The following is a 24,502-nucleotide window of genomic DNA, read 5'->3' on the forward strand; positions in this document are numbered from 1 at the left end:
ATATACTGTATACTGTGGAATAAAATGGAGGGTAACATGGAAGATAGCATTCTCAGCAGAAAAATGACCAGAAATATCTAAATCATTCAATCATGGGAAATAAGATGAAGTATCCAGAGCCAAGCCTCTTAAACAAATTATCTTGTCTATTATAATACATTGTGGTATACTTCCCAGGTCAGTTACAGAATTACGTTTTCAGAAAGCAGAAATCCAACTGAGCAGAGGGCATACCTATCTCAGTGTTTAAGATGAAATCATGGATGGAATCAACTACAAGTAGGTAGGACCCCAGATTATAGGACAGCAAGAGGGCCAAATACAACACAAGGTTTAGGGGACTATCAGAATAAAGAATAGATAAATAGGATTATTGAGTCAATGAAGTAAAATTGTGGACTGGAATAGAAATGAAAATAAGAAATTATGGTCTGAAGAACAGAAGCCTCAAGAGGCAAAGCTAAGGAGGTTAAAAGTGGTAGAATTAGAGCAGCAGGGTTATACATTTTGAACTATCAGTTTGCACCTCAAAAATCTATGGAGCTGCAGAAAAACAAGAAGGAAAGAAGGAAGGAAGGAAGGAAGGAAGGAAGGAAGGAAGGAAGGAAGGAAGGAAGGAAGGAAGGAAAGGGTGTATACATGCATGAAGCCATTAATTGGGGCTTGACAAGATCATTAACTTGATTTAAGATTGTTAAATACATTGGCACAGAAAGTTCTGTTATCAGCAAAGTGTACTTTAAGTGTAAATATCTTGCCTTACTTACAGAATTTTACAAGGCAGTTAAGAAGGCTTTTTTCTTCTTGTAAATATGTTTTTCTATATTATCCATTATCCGTATAGAAAATCTTGTAAATATGGAAAGGTGGTTATCACCATTCAATATATTTTGGCTAAGAGTGCTGGGACCTGTCTAATTGGGAGCACTCATAGAAAACATAGGTAATTCAACATGGACAGCAAGTCCTTCTGACATTTTTAGAAATTCTCCAGCAAGGACCAGTAAAATCTGTGACCTGACCTAATTCGGCATTTTCTCACACTTTTTTTTATTCAGGCTTTTAATTGATTGACACACATACATATTTTAAAATCACATGCCGCCTCATTTGTTCATGCAAAAAGCCAAACCTTCTTCTGATTTACAGATCTCGTAAGGTTGAACCTCCTAAAGAGGACTAGAAACTTACTTCAGATGTGCATCCAAAAATAAATATATAAATAATAACATCTGCATATTAATTCTGCATCTATTGCTCAGTTCTGCACTTTTCCAGCATCTGGCTGTAATTTTTTTAAAAATGAATAATTTTTGCAAAGGAATAACGTCCGAACCACCACGGGCTTGTAGAACATGAGCTGGGTAGTACTAGGAAACGGGCCACAAGGGTGAAGGCAAATGGGGGAGGGATTAGGAGCTGGGGTTTCTCACCAGATGAAGTCTGTGCAATGGCTGCAGAAGGTGGGCTGTTTGAAGAAGCGGGCGGTAAACTTGTGGCTCTTCACCTCGTGGATGACCTTCTGGCGGAGCGCCCCCTTGCGGCAGAAAAGCGGCTTGGTTAAGCATTCGGTCTCGGTGGGAGAACTCAGGAGAGCCATGCTGCCCCCTGGAGGAAGCCCCAGTGCCCTGACCCACAAAGGCGAAAGGGTGCCGGAGAAACAGACGGCAGGGAAGAGAGAAGAGGGGAGAAGGGAGGGACCCACCACCCAAAGGAGGGGAGCGGGGGATGTGGGTCGATGAAGGGCAGGAAAAAAGGAATGGATGGATGCTTGGCAGAGAGAGAGAGAGTTTGCAAAGAAGGGGGATAACAGAAAGGATGGACGGATGGAGGGGAAAACCCACAGATGCGGAGGAAGGGATGGGAGATGAAGAGAGCAATTGGGTAGAAGAGCAAGGAAGTGGGGAGCGGAGCAAAAGGAAAGGAAAAGAGAAGAAGGGATAGGAGAAAACGGAGGAAGATAGATGTGGAGCAGCAGGGACAGGCTCGGAGCACGAGAGAGAAACAGGTTGTGGCTCAGCTGCCTCCCTTTCTTGCTTAGGAAGGCTTGGAGGGGGGGGGGCTGAGGCTGGGAAGGAGGAGTTAGAGTTTAAAGAGGAAGCACAACGGCAGTCTTTCTCCAAGGAGGCAGTAGGACACACACACACACACACACACACACACACACACACACACACTTCTAAATTCCCTTTTAATTGCACTGAGTCTCCTTAGGAAACCTTGGTTCCCAGCCTTCTCCTGTTAAGAGATCCACCTACCCACCAACCCACCCCAAAACAAATGCCCATCTTTTCAGGGCATGTTAAAATATCAGTCAATAGGTGGAACTAAAGCAACGGGGGCGGGGGGGGGGAGTATCTCCTGGATGGGGTTGCAGAAGAAGCAGAATTAGGAAAGGGCAGGGAAATGGGATTGTTTGGCAGGGAAGTGGAAAAACATAAACCAGAAGGGTCAGGAAGTTCTGAGTTTGCTCCCTAGTACTGGGTGAATGATGGGGTGTGTAGGGGTGTGTGTGAATCTGATGAATGGAGAAGTTGGAGAAGTCCTGGGTCCATCCCCTTCTCCTGATCCCTGTTTTTGAGTTCAGAGTTCCCGGTGACAAATGTGGAAGCCATCCTGCCCTTTGGCAGGGCGCTCTCGGGGGCCTTATTAATGAATAACTTTGGCCGCAGGGCTGAAGAAATGGATATATAGTCCCAAGGTAGAATCCCTTCTGGGTTTTAGGCAGTTGTACCAAGCCTGTAAGGCTGAGTAAGGGTGCTCCTCACCCTTTGGAAGAGAATACCAAGTCAATCCCTGCAGCACCCAGGAATCATCACCCTTTTCTTCCATAGGACTGGCCCTGACCGCTGTCCCCCATCCCTCTCCCACACTGAGGATTCCCAAGAACTTCTTGGGTCTTGTGACACCATGTCTGGGTTTGCCTCCCTGCTGCTGCTGCTGCTCCTCTCTTGCCAGATCTCAGAAGGCTCCAAGCACGTAGAAGGTGAGTTCCTCCATACCTCTTCCCCCGGGGTCCGCAATTGCTAATTTTTAACACAGAGTGCTGGGTCAGGAATACAGGAGCTGCTTTCCACTACGGTATCCGAATGACATGACAAACACAGCCACTTAGTGACTTTAGTGAGGCCAGCCAACTGTGGCTATTATTCAAGGGCTTTGAACAAAGCATGGCTTAAAGCAGAGTGCAAAGTTGTTTATTCTTTCAGCATTTAGTCTTCTTGGGTCTGCTCTGACCAATTCTAATTTGTCTGCTAGCCCAGTGTTTTTCAACCACTGTGCTGTGGCACACTAGTGTGCCGTGACATAGTGTAAGGTGTGCCGTGGGAAAAACACTTTATATATAGTCAATATAGGCACAGAGTTAATTTTTTTAAACATTTTCTAATGGTGGTGTGCCTCGTGATTTTTTTCATGAAAAAAGTGTGCCTTTGCACAAAAAAGGTTGAAAAACACTGTGCTAGCCTAAGTGAGTCACGTTCAGCCCTAAGTATTTTTAGGTGAATTGATGGAGTGGCACACCTAGCATCAGCTGTGACCCTGTAAAAGCTTCTGGATTGTTTAAAACATGGTTGATTGTCCAATCTTTTGGCTTGCCTGGGCCTCATTGAGTGAAGAGGAATTAATTTGGGCCAAATATAAAATATATAGTATATTTAATGTATACAAATATCAAACTTCCTTTATTTTTTGGCATGTTTTTATTATCTTGGCATTCTGCACTGCCAGCTGTCCCTGGCTCAGTTTGGACATAGGAGCAAAAATAATTGTGGGTCAAGATTTTAATTATCTGTTGCTTTTCTTCTCTCAGGTGTAAATAAATAAAATAATAATATAATAAATACGAATACTATTTTTATTAAAGGCTTGAGATATTAGATACTGTTTCTAAAACTTTCCCTGCAATAGGATACAAACACACAAAGCAAATTGCCCTAAATAAAAGGATCTTACAGGGGGGTATAATTATTTATTCTGAAAAAAAATCTATCGAGGACATTCAGCTTTCTTCAAGCTATTTTACAGATAAAAAAATTGAAGCTCCTCAGAGAACCAGTCTAAGTAGTGACATTTATCTACTCAACTGTCCCAGATCTTGGATACCACAGTCTAACCATTGAATAATATTGCCACTCTATACTTTTTAACTTCTACATTGCACACTTTCACACGTTTTTTTCTCTCTGTCCATTCAATGGTTAATTTCTAAAATGCAAATATTTCTAAAATGAAGGTATTTATACCTCGTTTAACTTTCTAACGGTATATGAAATCTATGCATTCATTTGTCTTCAGATACACTCAAGGTGTTTTCCATAATCACATTTACATGCACGCATGCACGCGTGCACACACACACACACACACACACACACACACACACACACACACACATATATATATATATATATATATATATATATATATATATATATATATATAGGGGGATCTGTAATTATATGTTGTAATTACATAATTACTGGTTTTCTACAGCAATTTAATGCATTTGAGAAAGATCCAGAAATATTTAAGGTAGCATGTCTATTTTAGGGAAGTACAAGCTTAATCATGTATTCAGATATAGATAGATAGATAGATAGATAGATAGATAGATAGATAGATAGATAGATAGATAATCAGACTATACGTGTATGCATTTTCCACCACCATCACAGAAAATATCTGTCAACTACTTAGTCTAAATTGAATGTGGCTATACGAAGTAATATGGTAGTGCATTGATATGGTTCTATTGTTTATTTGTAGGGCTACACAAATCATCAGCTTATCTTGCTAGTTTCATAACTGCGTAAAATAACACTTGACCTATAGTATTATTGAGAAAAGTTTAATAATAGTTGTGTTTTATATGTTTGGAATATATTATACACAATAACTTTTATTAAGTTTCAATGCTTGATTTATTTATCCCCAAATGACTAAGCTGCGAAATATTTGTAAAGCTGCAAAAAATGAAGAAATACTCCAGAATACATTACTGCCCACTGGATTCCACAGGAATGGAGTCTCTGAGAAAAAGAAAGGGGCTAAAGCACAGAAATAACTAACAAATAGGTACAGAAGATAAATGGGTGGGATTTTTTTTTCCTTGCAGATTGATATAAAACTCTCAGTTTTAGAATACATTTCTCCATCTGGCGGCCATAGTTAGTAAAGCAACTTTCCTCTTGTATATTAAAAAAATATTTTGTTTGAGCTTGAGTTATTTTACAGTCAATTTAGAACTTTAGATGGCAATATGGAACTGACCTTTTTGAACTCTTTAGCCCTAATATTTACAGTAATGAAATTTTCCCAGCCAGACCTGATTAGGTCTGACCCAGCTTAGCTTATTAAAAATCATTCAAAGTTGGGTATATTCCAGCTGGACTCTTCTAAATTAAAATGGAACAAAATTTGCTTAATGAGCAAAACCTACTTTCTTTCTTAACCCCCACCCCACCCTTCCGTATAGGATATATTTAAAGTGCAGTCTCAGGGATTTTTGAAAATGGGTGTTACTTCTCATTAGCATCCTATTAAGAACTGTCACCTTATTCACAATTAAGGTTGTGCACAAGGGCAGGTGATTTTGCTTTATATAGCCATGACAATTTCTTAGACATTAAAAAGCTGTTAAAAGCACAGGAACAACAGTTGTGGCTCCTGCACACAATCACTGCAGAGGAAAGGTTGACATTCTTTTGCTGGAGCATATGAAGAAGAGGGAAGTTTAAATGGGTGCAATCTGGGATTGCAAATGCTGTACGGGGCCCAAGGGCAATAGTTAAATAACACAGATTTGAGCTATTACAGGTAGTCCCCAACTTACAGCAATTCATTTAGTGACAGTTCAGAGTTACAGTAGCACTGAACAAAGTGACTTATTACTGTTTTTCACAATTGCAACCTTTCCAGCCTCCTCATGATCATGTGATCGAAATTCATATACTTAGCAACTGACTCATACTTATGACCATTGCTCTGTCCCAAGATCATGTGATCCCCTTTTGCAACCTTCTGACAAGCAAACTCAATGGGGAAGGCAGATTCACTTAACAGCTGTATTACTAACTTATCAAATGAAGTTATTAACAACAAAGCAAGAAAGGTAATAAAATGGGGCAAAATTCACTTAACAAATATCTCACTTAACAGAAATTTTGGGCTGAATTATAGTCGTAAGTCAAGGATCACCTGCATTGTTTTCGCAAGCAATGATAGTTTGTTTCCAACGCGCGCACACACACACACACACACACACACACACACACATCCTCACAAACTCTGGTTTAGCTTGCAGAGTTCAGAGCGAGGTATAGACTAGAAATAAAAATAAAGCCAATTTAAAAACCAGTCTTTTTTTCAAAAGTCAACACACATTTTCCCCTGGATGATATTTAAATCTGGCAGGATGTTTGCTACTTAAATCTCTGTATAAGCAGATTGAGTGAACATACCAGCCAATTCAGAAGGTGATTTATTTAGTTTTCAGCTTAATGTGTTACACCCAACCATTCTGGTTTATAAACCATGATTTATGGCAGCATATTGTATGAACCTAGCCAGTTGTAGTACACTTAATTTTCATTAAACAATGGTTTAGCATGATATGTGACTCCATCAACCATCTTGCAAGAGTGCTCCAAAATTGCAAAATACGTGTCATTAAATGATTGCCAAAGAGTTTGAAGCAAGGCGGTAGCCAAATACTTCAAAGATCTGTATAGGGCCGCAGAGAACTAGATATTCAGTTTGGGAACACTAAGAAAAACAGAAAATCAGCTTGGCCTTGCAATTCTAAAATAAAATTCATTGGAAATGCAAAAAAAAAAAAAAAACTTTGTTCTCAAGCTAATTTGCTTTTGAATTGGTTTTTTCCCTCTCATATGACTATATGTATTCCATATTAAAGAGGATTTTCAAAATTAAAATACCCAAACAGAAAGCTTTCAAAACTGTTCTGTATGTTGGACCAGTTTCACTTCTCAGACAGGTTGAGTTTTGAAGAAAAGATGTAAGGCATCCACTGGCATGTAAGGATAAAATCACAGGTAGTCCTTTCAACCATTCATTCAGTGATCATTCAAAGTTACAGTGGCCTGGAAAAATGTGACTTATGACCATTTTACGACTTCTGCAGCATCCCCTGTGGTCACGTGATCAAATTTCAGACACTTGGAAACTGGCATGTATCTATGACGGTTTCAGTGTCCTGGGTCATGTGATCACCTTTCATGACTTTCTGACAAGTCAGTGAGGAAGCTGGATTCACTTAGCAACCTTGTTAGTAATTTAACTTGTAGTGATTCACTTAACAACTGTGGCAAGAAAGGTCGTAAAATGGGGCAAAAGACACCACTGCCTTGCTTAGCAATGGAAATTTTGGACTCAATTGTGATGGTAAGTGAAGGACTTCCTGTACTTTTAGGAACTGTTGTAAAGTTCCTGTACTTTAGTGTTGTAATAGATGAGACAGTTCCTTCCCAATAACACTATTTTGTCCCTCTTCCATACCTGCTGATTTCACCTTGCCTCCACTATTGTTATTCAGATGCCGGCTACTTTATATTCAATCCCTTTTAATAACTGACAGAGCAGAAAAAGCTTTCAACACATTTCACACTTTCTACCAGCTACTTAGGGGTTTACTAGACTCTCCTAATAATTCTCTTGCCCCATAAAGCATCTCCTCTAGGTTATTCCTAGTTGTCAGCCTTTTAATCAATAACTCCACAACACCATTCCCCCCCCCCCCCGCCCAGCAAAACCTTTTGTTAAGATGCGTAACTCACTCAGGTTGAGTTCCAAATGCCTTTTAATCAGAATTATGTAAAAATAAAAAGTGGACACTCAATCTTGGATTGCACCCTACTTGAAGATGTGCCAGGCATCTTCTTGAAAATATTCGGTAACCAACTTGGCTGAACAGCTCTATCATTCAGCTTGGAAGACCTCAAAGTTGAAATGTCTCTGAGATATCCAAGACCTTCTTAGAGCAAGGTGGAGAAGCATGTTTTTCTTTACAAGTTGTCCTTTCCCTTATGGTCATAGTTACACCCAACATTTCCATTGCTAAGCAAAGCAGGTATTAAGTAAGTCATACCCCATTTTATGATGGTGATCATAAATACATGCCAATTGCCAAGCACAAAAATTTTGATCACATGACCCTAGGGATGCTGATGTGCAAGAACCAGTCATAACCCACTTTTTCAATGCCATTATAATTTTGAACGGTCACTAAATGGATGTGTCAGCGTTCCAAATATCATGCAGAATTAAATCAGAGTCCAAGGCAATAGTATCCTTAAAGTTCCAATTTAATAAGTCAGACATATTGGCACATCTGTGAAAAATCCCAATTCTGAAAACTTCCTGGGATTTCACCCAGTTAAAAGTTCATGGTCTTATCTCCACACCCATAAATCCGTCACATGGTTCAATCTTCAGGCACGCTGGCATTCCCACCCATCTAGTTCCGGTCAGATGCAGAGGTGCAGAGACAAAAGATGACCTTGGCTTCTAGAAAAGAATGACAACAACACATTCCACAATTCTACTCCTTTCTATCCCGCTCCAAACTACTACACTAATGAAGCAGCATAGTGAAATAATAGAGAGTGTGGCAGGCCAAAGATCCTAAAAAAGGAATATGACTGCAGGCCTGACAGGATGATTGTAAGTCAAGGACTACCTGTACTTTCTTCATGGAAGATCTATAAAAGAACAAAGTTTCCTCCCGGAAATTGGAGTATGTTTGATTTAGTGGCAGACAGCCTTTCCCTGTCATCTCTCTTCCGAAGAAAATTGGGAAGAATTTTTGACATTAGCTTTTTCTCTTAGAGAAGACCAAAGTCTCCTTTTGAATTAGAAGAGGGAGAAAGTCCACCACATCTATTGGCCTCTGGAGGAGCTGGAGTACTTTTTATCTTTCTGTGGAATGTATGTATATGTGTGCATGTGTGTATGTGTGTGTGTGTATGTATATATGTATGTATGTATGCGTATGTATATATGTACATATTATATAATATACATATATATAAATATATATATATATTACAATTTGCATATTTGTTTATTTCTGACCTTGTTTTTTTAAGTTTCCTTCATTTTAAATAATGTATTGCCTACTGGCAGATAGAGGACTCAGGAAACACAACGAGAAAAGGAAATCTGGAAATATTCAAAATAAAGTTGAGCACAACTGAGGCCACATTTCTGTTGCTAAATGAGATAGTTGTTAAATAAGCTTTGTCCCACTTTGCAACCTTTCTTTCCACAGTTGTTAAGTGAATCACTGCAGTTGTTAAGTTTGTAACATGGTTGTTAAATGACTCTGGCTTCCCCATTGACTTTGCTTGTCAGAAGGTGATCACGTGACCCTGGACAGTGCAACCATCATAAATATGAATAAATAAATATGAACCAGTTGACAAGCATATGAATTCTGATCAGGTGAACATGGAGATGCTGCAACAAGATGCTGCACTTTTTTCAGTGCTGTTGTTAACAAAAGTCACTAAAGGACTAACTATAACCTGGTGTGAAACTTGAGTTGACACTCCCATCATTTTTTTTAATTAGTTCATTTATTCAATTTGTATGGCCACTCATCTCAACCAGTGAAGAAGCTTAAAATAAATTCCAATCACCAATACCAAAATTAAAATACGCAGCAGATGAGGAAGGAGTCTCTGGTTGTTTTTTTTACTATTGTGTATTTATTCTTCGAGTTTATACAGCCGACCATCCAGACAATATCCATGGCATTTTGCTTTTAAGCAATGTTTATCAACCAAGAATCCAATTTTTGTTCGTTCAGGTTCTGCTCATACCTTCGTGCCTGTGTGTGTGTATGGGGGGCGGGGAGGATGAACTTTGATTTGAGTTTGGCTTTCTTTCTTTTCAATTTAGAGTAAGTTTCAGCTTGACATCTTCCTTGTTGGAAAATCTTCAGGAACTTGCTCTGGGGGGAATGAATCAAAGCCAACAACAGGCTAATGAGGCAAAGCTTTAAAGGTTCAGCTGAGGGACATTTAAAAAGTACACAAAGAGGAAATGAGCCCAAACATAATATTGCCTATGTGTCACAGGATGCAGAGAAAAAGCAAGATCACGCTTCCCACCAAAAAGCCCATTTGGGGACAAAGTCACACTAACAGTTTAATTCCTGACAATTTCCTGCTTTAGCTTTTTTTCTGTTGGCCTCTGCACCACAATGCCCATCATTCTAGGATGCCTCATCAAATTAGAAAATGCCAAATGGGATACTATCTAGATTTTTTTTAAAAATCTGAGCAGCAACCTCTCTTGGACCAGAATGCAAGTCTTCTGGGACTTTGCCTTTTCCACTGCAGTTCCAATCTTAAATGGGTTCCACCACAAAACCGCGGAGGACAAAATCGCGCTCGACGAAAGCGCGCATTTGACGCCATCACAGCGCGACGAAAACATCGCGCTGTGATCGAAAAATGTAAAAATAAAGCGAAAACCTTACCCTAACCCCCCAAACCTAACCCTAAACCTAACCCTTAACCTAACCCTAAATCTAACCCTAAACGTAACCCTTAACCTAACGCTAAACCTAACGCTAACCCTTAACCTAACGCTAAATGTAACCCTAACGCTCTAAACCTAACCCTAACCCTTAACCTAACCCTAACCCTAACCCTAACCCTTACCTTTATGTGAATCAGCTTGCTTTAATTTTAATTTTATTTCAATTTTTAATTTTTTTCGTCACGCTGTGATGACGTCAAATGCGCGCTTTCGTCGAGCGCGATTTTTTCCTCCGCGGTTTTGACGGGTCACGCTTAAATGTTATGAGATAGATACATAGAGGTAGTCTACCACAATTGGGACTGCAAATTTCCATTGGTAAGCAAGGCTTAAGTCGCGCCCAATTTTATGACATTTTTTTTGCCACAGTTAAGTGAATCACTGCAGTTGTTAACTGAATCATATGGTCATTAAGTGAACCCCCTCCCCCCCCTCCATTGACTTTGCTTCTCAGAAGCTGGCTGGGAAGTTCACGAATGGCAATCGCATGATCCTGGAATGCTGCAACTGTTGTAAAGAGATACCAGTTGCCAAGAGCTTTCTTATCAGCTTGGTATCTTTATCAGTTGCTGAGCTGAATTTTGACGTTGCGACCACAAGGATGTTGCAACAGTCATAAGTGTGAGAACCACTTGTAAGTCACTTTTGTCAGAGCTGTTGCAACTTCAAATGATTGCTAAACAAAACATTCTAACTGAGGACTACCTGTACAGGTAATTTATATCCATATATAGAATAGAATAGAATAGCTTATTGGCCAAGTACGATTGGACACACAAGGAATTTTCTTTGGTGCATATGCTCTCAGTGTACATAAAAGGGGGGAAATACATTCATCAAGAATCATAAAATACAATTCTTAATGATAGTAATAGGTTAATAATAAGCAATTAAATCATACTAGGAAACAAATAAAACAATATAAATCATAAAGATACAAGCAACATGGTTATAGTCATAAGTTGGAGGAGATAGGTAATAAGAAAGATGAGAAGAAGAATAGTAATACAGTCTTAGTAATAATTTGAGAGTGTTGTGGGAATTAATTGTTAAGCAGAGTGATGGCATTGGGGGGAAAACTGTCCTTATGTCTAGTTGTTCTGGTGTGCAAGGCCCTATAGCATCATTTTGAGGGTTGAAGTTGAAACAATTTATGTCCAGGGTGTAAGGAGTCTGTAGATATTTCCACAGCCCTCTTTTTGGCTCGTGCAGCGTACAGGTACTCAATGGAAGGCAGGTTGGTAGCAATTGTTTTTTCTGCAGTTCTAATTAACCGTTGAAGTCTGTGCCTGTCTTGTTTGGTCGCAGAGCCAAACCAGACGGTTATCGAGATGCAGATGACAAACTCAATAATTCCTCTGTAGAACTGAATCAGCAGCTCCTGGGTAGTTTGAGCTGTTGTATCATATGCAAACTTCAGTACTTTAACAGAGGGATCTTTTGAGATGCAGATATTGGTGTATAGAGGGAAGAGAAGTGGAGAGAGCATACAGCCCTGGGGTGGGGTAGGGGGCTCCTGTGCTAATTGTACAGGTATTTGATGTGATTTTGCCTAGCTTCCCCTGCTGCTTCCTATCTGTTAGGAAGCTTATGATCCATTTACAAGTCAGGTGGTCAGGTACAGCTATCTGGTTTGGTTTAGTTAGAAGAATATCTGGAAACATGGTATTGAATGCTGACCTGAAGCCTACAAAGAGGACCCTTGCATAGGTCTTTGGAGAGTAAAGATGTTGTAGGATGTAGTGCAGGATCATATTAACAGCATAATCTATCAATTTATTTGCTTGGTAGGCAAATTGCAAGGGGTCTAACAGCAGATCCTTGATGGCTTTTAGATGAGCCAGCACTAGGTTTCAAAGATTTTCATAACTACAGATATTAGAGCAATCAATCTGAAGTTATTCAGTTCCTTGATGGAGGGTTTCTTTGGCACTGGGATGATAGTAGAGCGTTTGGAGCAAGAAGAAACATAGCAGATGCGGGTGAAGATGGGGGGGGCAATTGGTCAGCACAAGCTTTTAATCAAGAGGAGTTATCTTGTCTGGGCCTAGTGCTTTTCCTGGCTTTTGTCTGTGAAATAGACCTTGCACTTCATTTTCTGTAATCATCAGAGGTGGTGGGCCTAATGGGATGGGCAATCAGCTGTAGGAGGCTTGGCTGTCGTTGGTGTGTCTGAGATGGAGATTGTGGAGATGGGTGGCAGCGGTTTTCTCTCAAACCTAAAATAAAATACATCCAGGTCATCTTCCAGTTGTTGATTTTCCTTCAGCATGGAAGGAGGCTTGCTGTAACCGGTGATATTTTTAAGAGTTTTCCACATGTTTGCTGGTTCATTTGTTGAGAGTTGATTCCTTAGCTTTTCAGAGCAGCTTTTCTTTCCTGTTCTCATCTCCCTTGTTAATACGTTTCTGGCCTGATTATACAGCATTCTATCCTCTTTTCTGTAGGCTTCCTCTCGGGTACGACGTAGCTGCTTAATTTTAGCTGTGAACCAAGGTTTATTGTTACTTTATATTCTTAGGTTTCTGGTCGGCACACATAGGTTTTCACAAAAACTGACATATGATGTTACACTATCTGTAAGTTCATCCAAGTCTGCAGAGGTATCTTCAAAAACATTTCAATCAATGCAGTCAAGGCAAGCCTGTAGCTTTAGCTTTGCTGCCTCAATCCAAGTCCTCACTGATTTAAATATTAGTTTAATAGTTTTAAGTCTTTGTCTGTAAGCAGGTACAAGGTGAATCATGCAATGATCAGAGTGTCCCACAGTTGCTCGTGGTAAAGACTGATAAGCATCTTTTAATGTTGTGTAGCAACATTAAAAGATGTCTATAGTATTCTTGCCTCTAGTGAGACAATGGACATGCTGAAAATATTTTGGTAGTTCTTTCCTTAAGTTAGATTTGCTGAAATCTCCTAAAGCAATCAGAAGTGAATCTGGGTATTTAACTTCAACCCACATAATCTAGTCAGCTAGCATTCATAATGCATTGTTTACACAACCTTTTGGAGAAACATACACAGCAATTAGGAGAAACGAGGAGAATTCTCGTGGAGAATAAAATGGTTTGCAATTGATAATTAATGTCTCTGAGGCCACATGACAGAATTTCTTTAGTATAGTTACATTTCGGGACCAGCGCCTGTTGATATATAAACATAAGCCCCCTCCCTTCTTTTTACCTGATGTTTCTGCAATTCTGTTTGTATCTGAAACCTTGGGATGGGCAGGCTGCTATCATCAATTGACTTATTTAGCCAGGTTTCAGTGAAGCAGAGAGCTTCTGAGTTGTAAAAATCAGAATTGCATCTATTTAAAAGAAGTATTTCATCTATCTTATTAGCGAGTGACCATAAATTAGTCAAAAAGAGTGAAGGGAGAGGAGGTTTTATCCCACCTTTCCTTATACATATATACACAATTCAAAGCAGTTAGCATAGTAATACAAAGGCGCATTGATATCCTCCTATTTTCCTCACAACGACAACCTTGTGACCTGGGTTGGGCTGAGAGAGAGATTAATGGCCCAAAATCACCCAGCCAGCTTTCATGGCTAAAGTGAGGCTAGAACTCACAGTCTCCTTTTCTTTAGTCTAGGTCAGCAAACTGTGACTCTGGAGCCATATGTGGCTCTTTCCTCCCTCTGCTGCGGCTCCATCACCTCTCTGTGCCACAATTTTGAGAGGAGCTTCCGGGGATGGGGGAGAGAGAAGCACAGTGTGCCAGGAGAAGACTCTATGGCAAGGGGAGGGTTTTCCAGTTGTCTCCACAATTGTTAGGGCTTTCGGTTATGACAGGTAGAGGAAAAAGTACACCATGCTAGGAGGAGACTCTGGTGGGGGAACTGAACTTCCAGACAGTTCCAGAATTGAACAGGGGGCTTCCGGTTAGGACCTTTGTGGCTCCTGGTATTTTCTTTTCTGTGGGAAATGGGTCAAAATGGCTCTTTGAGTGTTTAAGTTTGCCGACCCCTGGTCTAGGTCAACACCTTAACCACTGTACCAAATTAGAAATAGATTATCCATTAAAAAAATTTATTGCCATTTTTTAAAAATAGGATTTGTTCATCATTTGTTTTTGCTGTTGCTGCTGTAAATGTTCTGTGTGGTTTTTTAAAAAGTAAATAAAATATTTTTCTAAATGAAGTGTAATATATTAGGATTTCACCTACTACTACTCCCCCTCCAATCTCTTTCAGTTGCATCTTATATACATTTATTCTTTTTACTTTCTCCAGCAAGGAACATCACTGAAAACAACTGTCCTTCACGGAAAAAGAATTTTGCAGTGCGTACAGGACATGTTTGTCAGAGGAGCTGTGAACGCCGCCAATGTTCAAAAACCAGAAAGTGTGCATGTGACGATAAATGTGGACTCAGTTGCATTTCTCCAGGTAGGCACATAATGATATTACTTTTAGGACCTCAGAATTCTGGAATAGTTTGCAGCAGTATTTCTCAAACTTAACAATTATAAGATGTGTTGGCTTCAACTCCCAGGATTCTCTAGCCATCCATGAATTCTGGGAGTTGAAGTCTTAAAGTCACTTTACCCTGGAACACTGCAACCACTGAAAAATCCGCTTCAGTTGACAAACGCCCAAATTTTTATCACATGGCCATGAGAATGTTGCAAAGGTCATAAGTATGAGGACCAGTCACAAGCAATAGTACTTCAGTTTTATATACCGCTCCATAGTGCTTTACAGCTCTCTCTGAGAATTTTACAATGTCAGCATATTTCTCCCAACAATCTGTGTCCTCATTTTACCACCTTGGAAGGCTGGAAGGCTGAGTCAACTTTGAGCCTGTCATAAGTCACTTGTTTCAGTTGTAACTTCAGATTGTCGCTAAACAAATGGTTGTAAGTCGAGGACTAACTGTATTCCTTCAGCAATCTTGTTGGAAGATGGCTCGGAAGGTTGCAAATGGCAATCACATGATTCCAGGACATTGCAATTGTTCAAAAATACATGAGGGTTGCTATGCAATTTTGCTCATATGGCCACAATTCACTTTTTTTAGTTCCATTGTAACTTTGAATAGTCGTTAAAAAATGGTTGTAAGTAAAGGATTATCTGCCTCTGAGAGGAGGGCAGGACATCCTGCCAAAGTAAAAGCACTTCCGTGTTTCCTTTCATTACATCTTGCCTTTTATCTTACTAGGAATCTTCCATGTTTACCTTTCAAAGAAACCAGTAAGCAACCATTAGATTGGGGCAGACGACTGTGGCCACTTTACGACCTGTGGACTTCAACTCCCAGAATACCTTGGAGGCTCAGGAATTCTGGGAGTTGAATCCTCAGGTCATAAAGTGGCCATAGTAGCTCACCCCACCCATCCTTGGTGGTCTCAGTGATTATATCCTTCCTAATTGTGCCCATGTTGTTAAGTCCTCGACTTGCGATCAGTCCTAAGTCCTCGACTTACGACCGGACGGAGGTCCTCGACTTACAATTGACAGCCGGCAACTGCTCAGCCGCGCCTGATTGGCTAAGGCGCGGCTAGCTGAGTGCGGGCTGTTTGCACCTTTTTCATTGGTCACCCTGCTTGACAGCTCGTGCATAAATAGCTGTCAAGCAGGCCGAGGTGCTGATCTCTGTACATAGTTATTCTAGTTGCTCTTCCATTGCAATAAAAGCCATTCTACTTACCTCAGCCATTCCACGTCTCTTCAATCAGTCCAGTCTCCAATACATGTCATTCTTTCTGTGTTCATCCAAGCGTTAAGATGTCCCTGGCCTGTGACAGTTGATAATGCCGAGACACACTTGGCCCAGGAATCCCATGGTTTTGGAGACTTCATGACAGTGACCTGCCAATCTGGATATAGACTACCGGATGGACAAGAAATGGCAGTCAGCCGTTGTCAAGGAGACGGAAAGTGGAGTGTCACTGCACGCTGTAAAGGTACTATTTCCTAATTATTAATAATTACCCAGTGCCACCAATCTGATGGTTGTCTCTTGCCTAAAAATCTTTATCCAATCCAAAGCCATTTTTGATCAGCTCTTTCAAATGATCCTGACCAGGAAACCAAATGCTGATACTAATTTTATTACAAGGTAGCAGGAACAAAATCTTGCAAGTCTGAATTGTGTCTTTCCTCTCCCTGCTTTTACATTCAAGGAAAATAGGAAGAGTCAAGTCTGACCCGCTTTGCAAATTAAATTTCTGCTTTGGACTCAAGATTTCTCTTATCTGACTGTTGTCTTGGTTGCTATCCCTCAAGGTGATTTTCACAGACCATGGCATTACACCAATACCTTCATCAAAAGGCTAATTAATGGTTGACCTAACTGACTTTACATATCCTTGACCTGGAGTATGTGCTCTTCTTTTCCAGAAGTTTTTAGTTTTGCAAATGTTTGCAAACCTCCCCCTGAAATTGAAAATGGAGACCACGAAAATGGTCCTTATACCATAGGAAAGGAAGTGCTGTATACATGCAAATCTGGGTGAGTTTAAGACTCTATTTCTTCAGTGAGGGATATTCTAAAATTCTAAGCAACACACGTGCTACATCTCCTATCTCAGTGTTTTGCAACCTCAGCAACTTTTAAGATGTTCAGACTTCAACTCTCAGAATTCCCCAGCCAGCATGCTGGCTAAGGAATTCTGGAAGTTGAAGTCCGTACATCTTAAAAATTGCTGAGTATTGAGAAACACTGTCTAACTAGTAGACTTACTTAGGAACAACAAAGCATTTGTAGCTTTTACATTAGCATACCAATGAAGTTGGACTCTTCTCTTCACCATCTCAACCAATGTACATGTCCTTTTTCAACTTGCAGGAAGATCCTGGACATCCCATGAGCAAATAGGAATAATGATTGCTCAGTTTCAGTTTCTAGATTTGAATTTCTAACATTCCTTTGAGAATTCCCACATACCATAGAATTAACTTCAGAATATGAAATCTTAGTCTTTGTGGTTCTTGGTTGTTTACATGACTACCTTTCCAGGAAAGCACTACAGGTAGTCCTTGACTTATGACCACAGTTGAGCCTGAAGTTTCTGTTACTAAGTGAAGCAGTTAAATGAGTTTTGCCTCAGTAAGCCTCACAACTCAGTAAGGCTCACTACTGTGGGCCTACATTTTGCCACAGTTGGTAAGTAGATCACTGCGGTTGTTAAGTGAATCATGTGGTCTTTAAGCTCATCTGGTTCCTCCCATTGAGCTTGCTTGTCAGAACCAAGTTGAGAAGGTCGCAAATGGTGATCATGTGACCCTGGGACAGTGCAACTATCATAAATACATGCCAGTTGCCAAGCACCTGAATTTTGATCAACTGACCTTGTTGATGCTGCAGTGGTCATAATTTTATTCATGCACCACCAATCTCCCCTGGAGTGTGACTCTGGGCAGCTTACTAGTTACAAAACAGGTAAAAAAAATAATTAAAATAATAAAACATTAAAAACTATACAGGTTAAAATATTAAGTAAGCATGAAAACTGGTCATAAATCATTTTTTTCAGTGTCATTGTAACTTTGAATCATCACTAAATAGATCATAGTAAATAGTGGACTACCTGTATTTGAAAGTATGAATGAGTATTCCTTAATATTGCCATCTTTCTCTCCCCCCACTGTTGCTATATAGATATTGGTTGCAGGGGGCCAATTCACTCCGATGCCAAGAAAATGAGGAATGGTCAGACAATGCTCCAACTTGCCATCGTAAGTAGTCCAGACACAATAGAGGAAGATAATTATAACTTCTCTCAGGTTTCTTAAATGTGGTCAGGTAGAAATATTCTATTCCATAGCCATAGTAGTAATATGTCCACACAACAAACTTTACATAAAGGTGATCAAGAATATACACCAGGATCGACCACCTGCAAACCAAAACATAACACTTGTCAACATTTGCCTCTTTCTGTCCATACTGAGAGATCTATCTATTCATATCTATTCATATATTCATTGTAAGAGCTGTGGTAGTGCCATGGTTAGAATGCAATATTGCAGACTAACTCTGTCCATTGCCAGGAGTTCGATTCAAAGGTTGACTCAGCCATCCATCCTTCCGAGGTTGGTAAAATGAGGAGACAGATTATTGGGGGTAATGTGCTGGCATTTGTGAACTGCTCAGAGAGTGCTGTAAAGCACAATGAAGAGGTCTATATAACTTTTTTTAAAATATATTTTTATTGTTTTTTACATTTAAAAGAGTGCAGCACCGCGAGGTCATAGTGACCATACAATCACATTATATGCAGATAATCTCATCCAATAACTGTTAGCCAACTTAATACATTATCTGTCCTTGTATCCAATCACATTATTTACAATTTTTTTCCAGACTTGTCACCTTGTCTTATATCAATAATAAAATCTGTTCCAAACTTCAAAATATTCTGATTTCCCTTTATCTTTTAGTTCAAGGGTGAGCCTATCTGGAGAGGTGGGTCTTGACTTCGCTACGACATGACATGCAATCTTGGGGCTCCAGGATTGCTGTCAATATCTCTGCTGCTGGACGATCCTTTTTGGATTTAAACTGTTCTGAAGGAACGGTGATAGTGAAAGGCATGTCCTGCTGATCTCAGGGGCATCACTGTCAGCCTCTGTTTCACTATTTGCTTTTGGCTGCCATTGAAATGTGGAGGGGGGCCTGGTATTTGGGAGGGGAAGTTTAAGTACAGGAGAGATTGTAAAAAGGGAGTTTTGGTCTCACTGTCTACTGCGCATGCTGGAGACTAGTCCTTGGTGTTGGTCAAGGCCAACTGTCCCACGTACCAACCTGATGATGCTCCTTGAAGATGGAACTCACATGACACTTAAGGGATTTGCAGATTGGACAGTGGGATGAGGGTTACCAGGGGGAGGGGGTTGGTCACATATTGATATGTATGATTTCACACGCTTTTGCCTCAGATCTCGCTTTGCTTAGCTGCTATCTTTTCATAACCAGTAAACGTCCTCTTAATTCTGCAAAATGGAGTTAAGTGGTTTCTTTCTTGGTTGCTGAGGGAGGCTGACTTGACAATCGCAAAACCCCTGATTGATCCAGGAAAAAGCTCTTTTTGCCGGCTACAAGAGAAGCAGCCAATATGGCTGCAGAGGTTTGGGACAAGCCACTGAAATGGAAGCAGTAAGGAGAGAGAGTGTTGAAATGGTGAGAAAAATCTTTATTATTAGAGAAGAGAAAACCCAAAAGACTCAGTTAAAATAAAATTGAAGACAGAAGAAAATAAGCAGCGAATTTATCTTGGTTTAAGACTATCGTGTTATCTTTTTCACTTTAAATTTGTTTGTTTTTTACGGACAGACTTTTTACAAATGCCTTTTACTTTTAAACTGGACTGGTCTTTTTTCCCCCTTCTTCCTGTATACTTTTCCCATTTTTTGTGGTTGTGGATTAAAAGCCTCTTTCCTCGCAAGGCTCATCTGGATTGTAATCTTTAAACATTTTTTTTCTCTTTCTGGAGAAAAACTCTTTTCGGAGTGCAGAGCTTAGAAGAGAGACAAAAACAGCAGGAAAAGATGTAACACTGCCATCTAGTGGCTAGAGGCTTGGCAACATCTGATATTACAAAGCTATCGGCTTTATCTACTGAAAGGGTCAGTGGAAAAAACTTCACTGAATTTGTTTGAAACCTAGCAAAAGCCTTGGATGTTTTTAGTGGCAGTGTTTATAACTTGGAAAAATGGCACAATATGAAGAAGAAAAGGAATTAACATTGCAAAAAATTATGTTAGAAATTCAAAAACTCTTAATAACTACAGAGAGAATTGAAATGAGACTTGAATTTATAGATCAAAACACAAAATATCAAAATACAGAAAGTACGGAGGGAAGAGTTGAGAATACTTATAAAACAACGATGAAATTTGAGGACAGAGTTTTAAAAAATTACAGAGACTTATGAAAGTGATAAGAAAATTGTTGACATTGATAGCAAATCGAGTGCAGAGGGAAATGATAAGTGCGAAATACGGAAAGGAGAGATCAATGAACTGGAACTCTATCTCAGATGTCAAAACATAGATGAAGAAAGGGGAGAAAATTTGGCAGAAACAATGAGAGTAATTTTGGCAGAAGCACCAGTGATAACAAAAGTCAAGCAGATGAAAGGATCAGATGGAGGATTTCAAATTCTTATAAGATATCCAATGAACAACAAGTTGTCAAGAGAAGTCCACATAAGACCATAAGACTTAGAATACAGATTCTACAAATGGCAAGAGATATTGAACTGCACTTTTTCTGGAAGGATACAGGATGATGAAATGAAATGTTACAATAAAATTTAGTTAAATGTAGTTAAACTTTGGGTACTATATATAAGATAAAGTAATACTAGCTATAGTCAAATAAATGATTAATAATGATAATGAAGCATTTACATGTTGATAATTTGAAATTTTATATAAACTGTAAGTGAGGATAATGGAGATGATGTTGAAAAGCCTTTTTATAAAAGATAAATAATTCTATAGAATAGAATATAAAGATGTAATATCATTGCATAATTTCAGGATGATGTAATGAAGTGCCATAATATAAATTTACTTCAAATTTAATATGCTTCATATAAAAAGGATGTAATAATAGCTATGCTTAATGCATGTTTAATAATTATAATAATTTGCATAAATGTATCTTAGATTGATGATGACTAATAATGGAAAAAACATGGAATTAAAAATTATTAGAGAATGTTATTAATGCTAAAATAATAGAATGATTTAGAATAGGGTACAAAAAAATCTTTATTATTGGATATATTTGAGTAACAATATGTGATTTTTGATAAAGCTCAAGTGATGACTATGGAAAGGATGCAGAAAGATCTTATAACCAATCAACACACTATGTAGTTGAAGAAGTTTTTATGTTACATGTTTTGTGTGTTTATGTTTGTTTGAAAATAAAAATTTTATTTAAAAAAAGGGTGAGCCTAAAAGCCTATCTGCTTCCACACAGGCCAAAATTTTCCTAAATATATCTAACTCTGAAGGTATATTTTCTTTTTTCAAATACTGCGCATTAAGTTATAAGTGCCACAGTTAGTACATGTATAGTTAGATAAAGCACATCTTTCTTATACCCCTCTGATATTATGCTTAGGAGAAAAATTTCTGGTTTTATCAAAATCTGATCTCCCACCATTTGTTCCAATCATGATTGTATCATTTTCCAGTATCTTTTTGCCTCATTGCATGACCACTACATATGATAAAAGATGCCTGGTGTATTTTTTTTTGCACTTCCAACAATTTGGGGCCAAATTTTTAAACATTTTGGAGAGCCGTGCTGGGGGAAGAGGTCTATATAACTCTTAAGTGCTTTCGCTATTGCTATTATCCTTTTAACCATTAAGCCATAACTCCCTTCTACGTATCTTTCCATCTAAATAAACATTTTATAGATCATTCCATACATCCAGGTAAGCTCTCTTCCATTGACCTTTAATTAATCCATCCATTTAATTTGCAGACTTATCTAAGGCTTCCTTTTTCTCTCACCAGCTGTTACCTGTTCCCGACCACCTGACATTGCACAGGCAACATTGGTGGCTGTGCACCAATCTGAATATCCTGTAGGAACTGTTATCTATTACTTATGTCAGAAGGACTTCTTCCTAGATGGTTCTAACAGAGTCATCTGCCTGAAAAATGGAAGCTGGTCCCATCTGCCTTACTGTAGAGGTATTTTCCTTTTCCATCCCCTTCCATTCCTGTTATATAGAATATTTTATCAACCACCTATTAAATTCCTCCTCCAAGTTCTGTTTGCCCTTCCAGATGACACCTTTACTTCTTTATTTTCCATTCTAGCTCGCTGTCCCATCATTGCCCAAAGGAGCCGGATGATCTACCATGGACAAAAGGTTTGGGCCTATGAGATCCCAAAGGGTTTTATTCACCATGGTGAAACTGTCACGTTTTTCTGCCGAAGTCAGAATAAGACCTGTAATTTTGAAGCTGAAAGCCGCTGTTTTGATGGTGTATTGAAGATACCTGATTGCTATGATGGTGAGGAGTAAAAATAAGATGCATTGCAGATCAACATGGTACATTCAGATGACTATATCACGATCTCTTGACTTCATTGGGATATTTGAGAAAGAATGGAAGGGAAAGGAACAGAAGAGAATAGAATGGGGGTAGTCCTCGAGTTACGACAACAATTGGGGCCAAAATTTCTGCTGCTAATTGAGACATTTGTTAAGTGAATTTTCCCCCATTTTTGCAATCTTTCTTGCCATAGTAATTAAGTGTATTTAACAGTCGTAAGTGTAAAAAACTGTCATAACTCGCTTTTTCAGTGCTGTTGTAAGTTTGAACGGCCACTAAATTAATTGTCGAGGACCACCTTTAAAAAACGGGGTGCGGTGGCTCAGTGGCTGAGATGCTGAGCTTGTCGATTGAAAGGTCAGCAGTTTGGCGTTTCGAATCCCTAGAGCCATGTAACGGAGTGAGCTCCAGTTACTTGTCCCAGCTTCTGCCAACCTAGCCGTTCGAAAGCATTTAAAAATGCAAGTAGAAAAATAGGAATCACCTTTGGTGGGAAGGAAAGTAACGGTGTTCCATGGGCCTTTGGCATTTAGTCATGCCGGCCACATGACCACGGAGACATTTTCTGACAGCACTTGGTCTTCGGCTTTGGAGATGAGCACTGCCCCCTGGAGTCAGGAACGACTAGCACACATGTGTGAGGGGAACCGTTACGGTTACCTATAAAAATGGAATGGAATGAATGGAGGGGAGAAGAGGGGAGGGGGAGAGGAGAGAATCATTTATTATTTATTATGGTTTATTGCACAATCAGCCAGATGTTTATAGACTGGATTTGCCATTTTTATCCACCTATCAAGTCCTTTCCGAGGATTGGGGACAGGCACATATGGAAGTATATGGAAGATATAGTATTAATTATTTATTGTTATTATTATTTTGGGTTGTCAACCAGATGGTCAGATTGTATTTATTGTTATTTATTAAAAAATAATCAGTGGATGCTAGTTTGGGCATTGTGGAAGTTGAAGTCCATACATCTTAAAGTTGCCAAGGTTGAGAAACTCTGCTAGAGTTTAAATTTAAACCAATTTAAAGATTTAACTTCCAATTCTTGTGATACAAAATCTAGTTCCTTATCCTAACAAAGATAAGAGGCACAAAAAGCACATGGTTACAAACAGCAAATTTGTGCCATCTGCACACAAAAAAACCCCTTGTTTGCATAATTAATTGCAGTATTTGGTGGTTTGTGCTCTAGAAATGTTTGTTTCTCTCAAAGAATTTGAATTGAGAAGTGTGTGAACCAAATATTTAACTTTTTATTTCACACATTCTTCTACCTTCCCTAAAGATATACAGTATATATCAAACTATATTTGAGGGAAAGGGTCTCTATACTTACATGTGTATTTAGATAAAGTTCCTATTTGCTTTTCAACCACTTTTTTTGATAATTTCTCTTTTCTCCTTCTTCCAGAGCCAACATACTTGCAATACCATCTCTTCCCCAAAAGAGTTGTGTCCGAAATCCGTGCTTGTTGAACATCTGACCTCATTACTTCAGCAATGAGATCTGTCTCCTTCTCCTTGTTCAAGCTTGCAAGGCATCCTGGAAGTCCAAGGGGAGAAATGGAAATGAGAAGATTAATACTAAGAAAAGATGTCAACCAAAGGGAAAAGAGAAGGCGGGGCTGTTGTATTGATATGCTACAGCTGGCATTCTTCACAATCAATAGTTAGGTGTATATTTTATTTATTTTTGTCTGTTGTTCACTAAGTGAGCATCAAGATTCTTGCAGGCCATCCCAAACCACAACTCAATTTCTCCTGTATTTTTTTCAAAAATATTTCTTCCACAAATCATATGGTTAAATTCATCCAAACTATCCTCTAAATAGAGAGGATTTTAAACATGAGGGAGGTTTCATTTAGAGCCTACAATAAGTAAAAACACATAT

The 24,502-nt window shown here is 39.1% G+C and overlaps 2 protein-coding genes across 2 annotated transcripts in view; one reads left to right on the top strand and one right to left on the bottom strand.

Annotated features, from left to right (window-relative positions):
* PRKCG (protein kinase C gamma) overlaps positions 1-2,064 on the bottom strand; it is a 58,434-nt gene extending 56,370 nt beyond the window's left edge. The window contains exon 1 of the mRNA XM_032235250.1: positions 1,434-2,064. Within this exon, the coding sequence (XP_032091141.1) occupies positions 1,434-1,600 (167 nt within the window). The 5' untranslated portion in view covers positions 1,601-2,064. The remainder of the gene's footprint in view (positions 1-1,433) is intronic.
* A 620-nt stretch (positions 2,065-2,684) lies between these two features.
* LOC116520843 (beta-2-glycoprotein 1-like) lies at positions 2,685-24,487 on the top strand. Its single transcript, XM_032235251.1, has 8 exons — positions 2,685-2,986; positions 14,805-14,960; positions 16,292-16,477; positions 16,914-17,025; positions 18,175-18,251; positions 22,053-22,232; positions 22,362-22,559; positions 24,022-24,487. The coding sequence occupies exons 1-8, from the start codon at positions 2,911-2,913 to the stop codon at positions 24,084-24,086; spliced, it is 1,050 nt and encodes a 349-aa protein (XP_032091142.1). The 5' UTR covers positions 2,685-2,910; the 3' UTR covers positions 24,087-24,487.
* Positions 24,488-24,502: the final 15 nt, after the last annotated feature.

Source organism: Thamnophis elegans, chromosome Z, assembly GCF_009769535.1.
Source record: "Thamnophis elegans isolate rThaEle1 chromosome Z, rThaEle1.pri, whole genome shotgun sequence".
Taxonomy (NCBI): domain Eukaryota; kingdom Metazoa; phylum Chordata; class Lepidosauria; order Squamata; family Colubridae; genus Thamnophis; species Thamnophis elegans.

Bases quoted from the DNA above. Each gene is read 5' to 3' on its own strand.
- LOC116520843 (XM_032235251.1), top strand. From the start codon at position 2,911: ATGTCTGGGTTTGCCTCCCTGCTGCTGCTGCTGCTCCTCTCTTGCCAG. The intron at 18,252-22,052 runs GTAAGTAGTCCA...TTCTCTCACCAG, and splicing joins CAATGCTCCAACTTGCCATC to CTGTTACCTGTTCCCGACCA. The intron at 22,560-24,021 runs GTGAGGAGTAAA...TCCTTCTTCCAG, and splicing joins GATACCTGATTGCTATGATG to AGCCAACATACTTGCAATAC.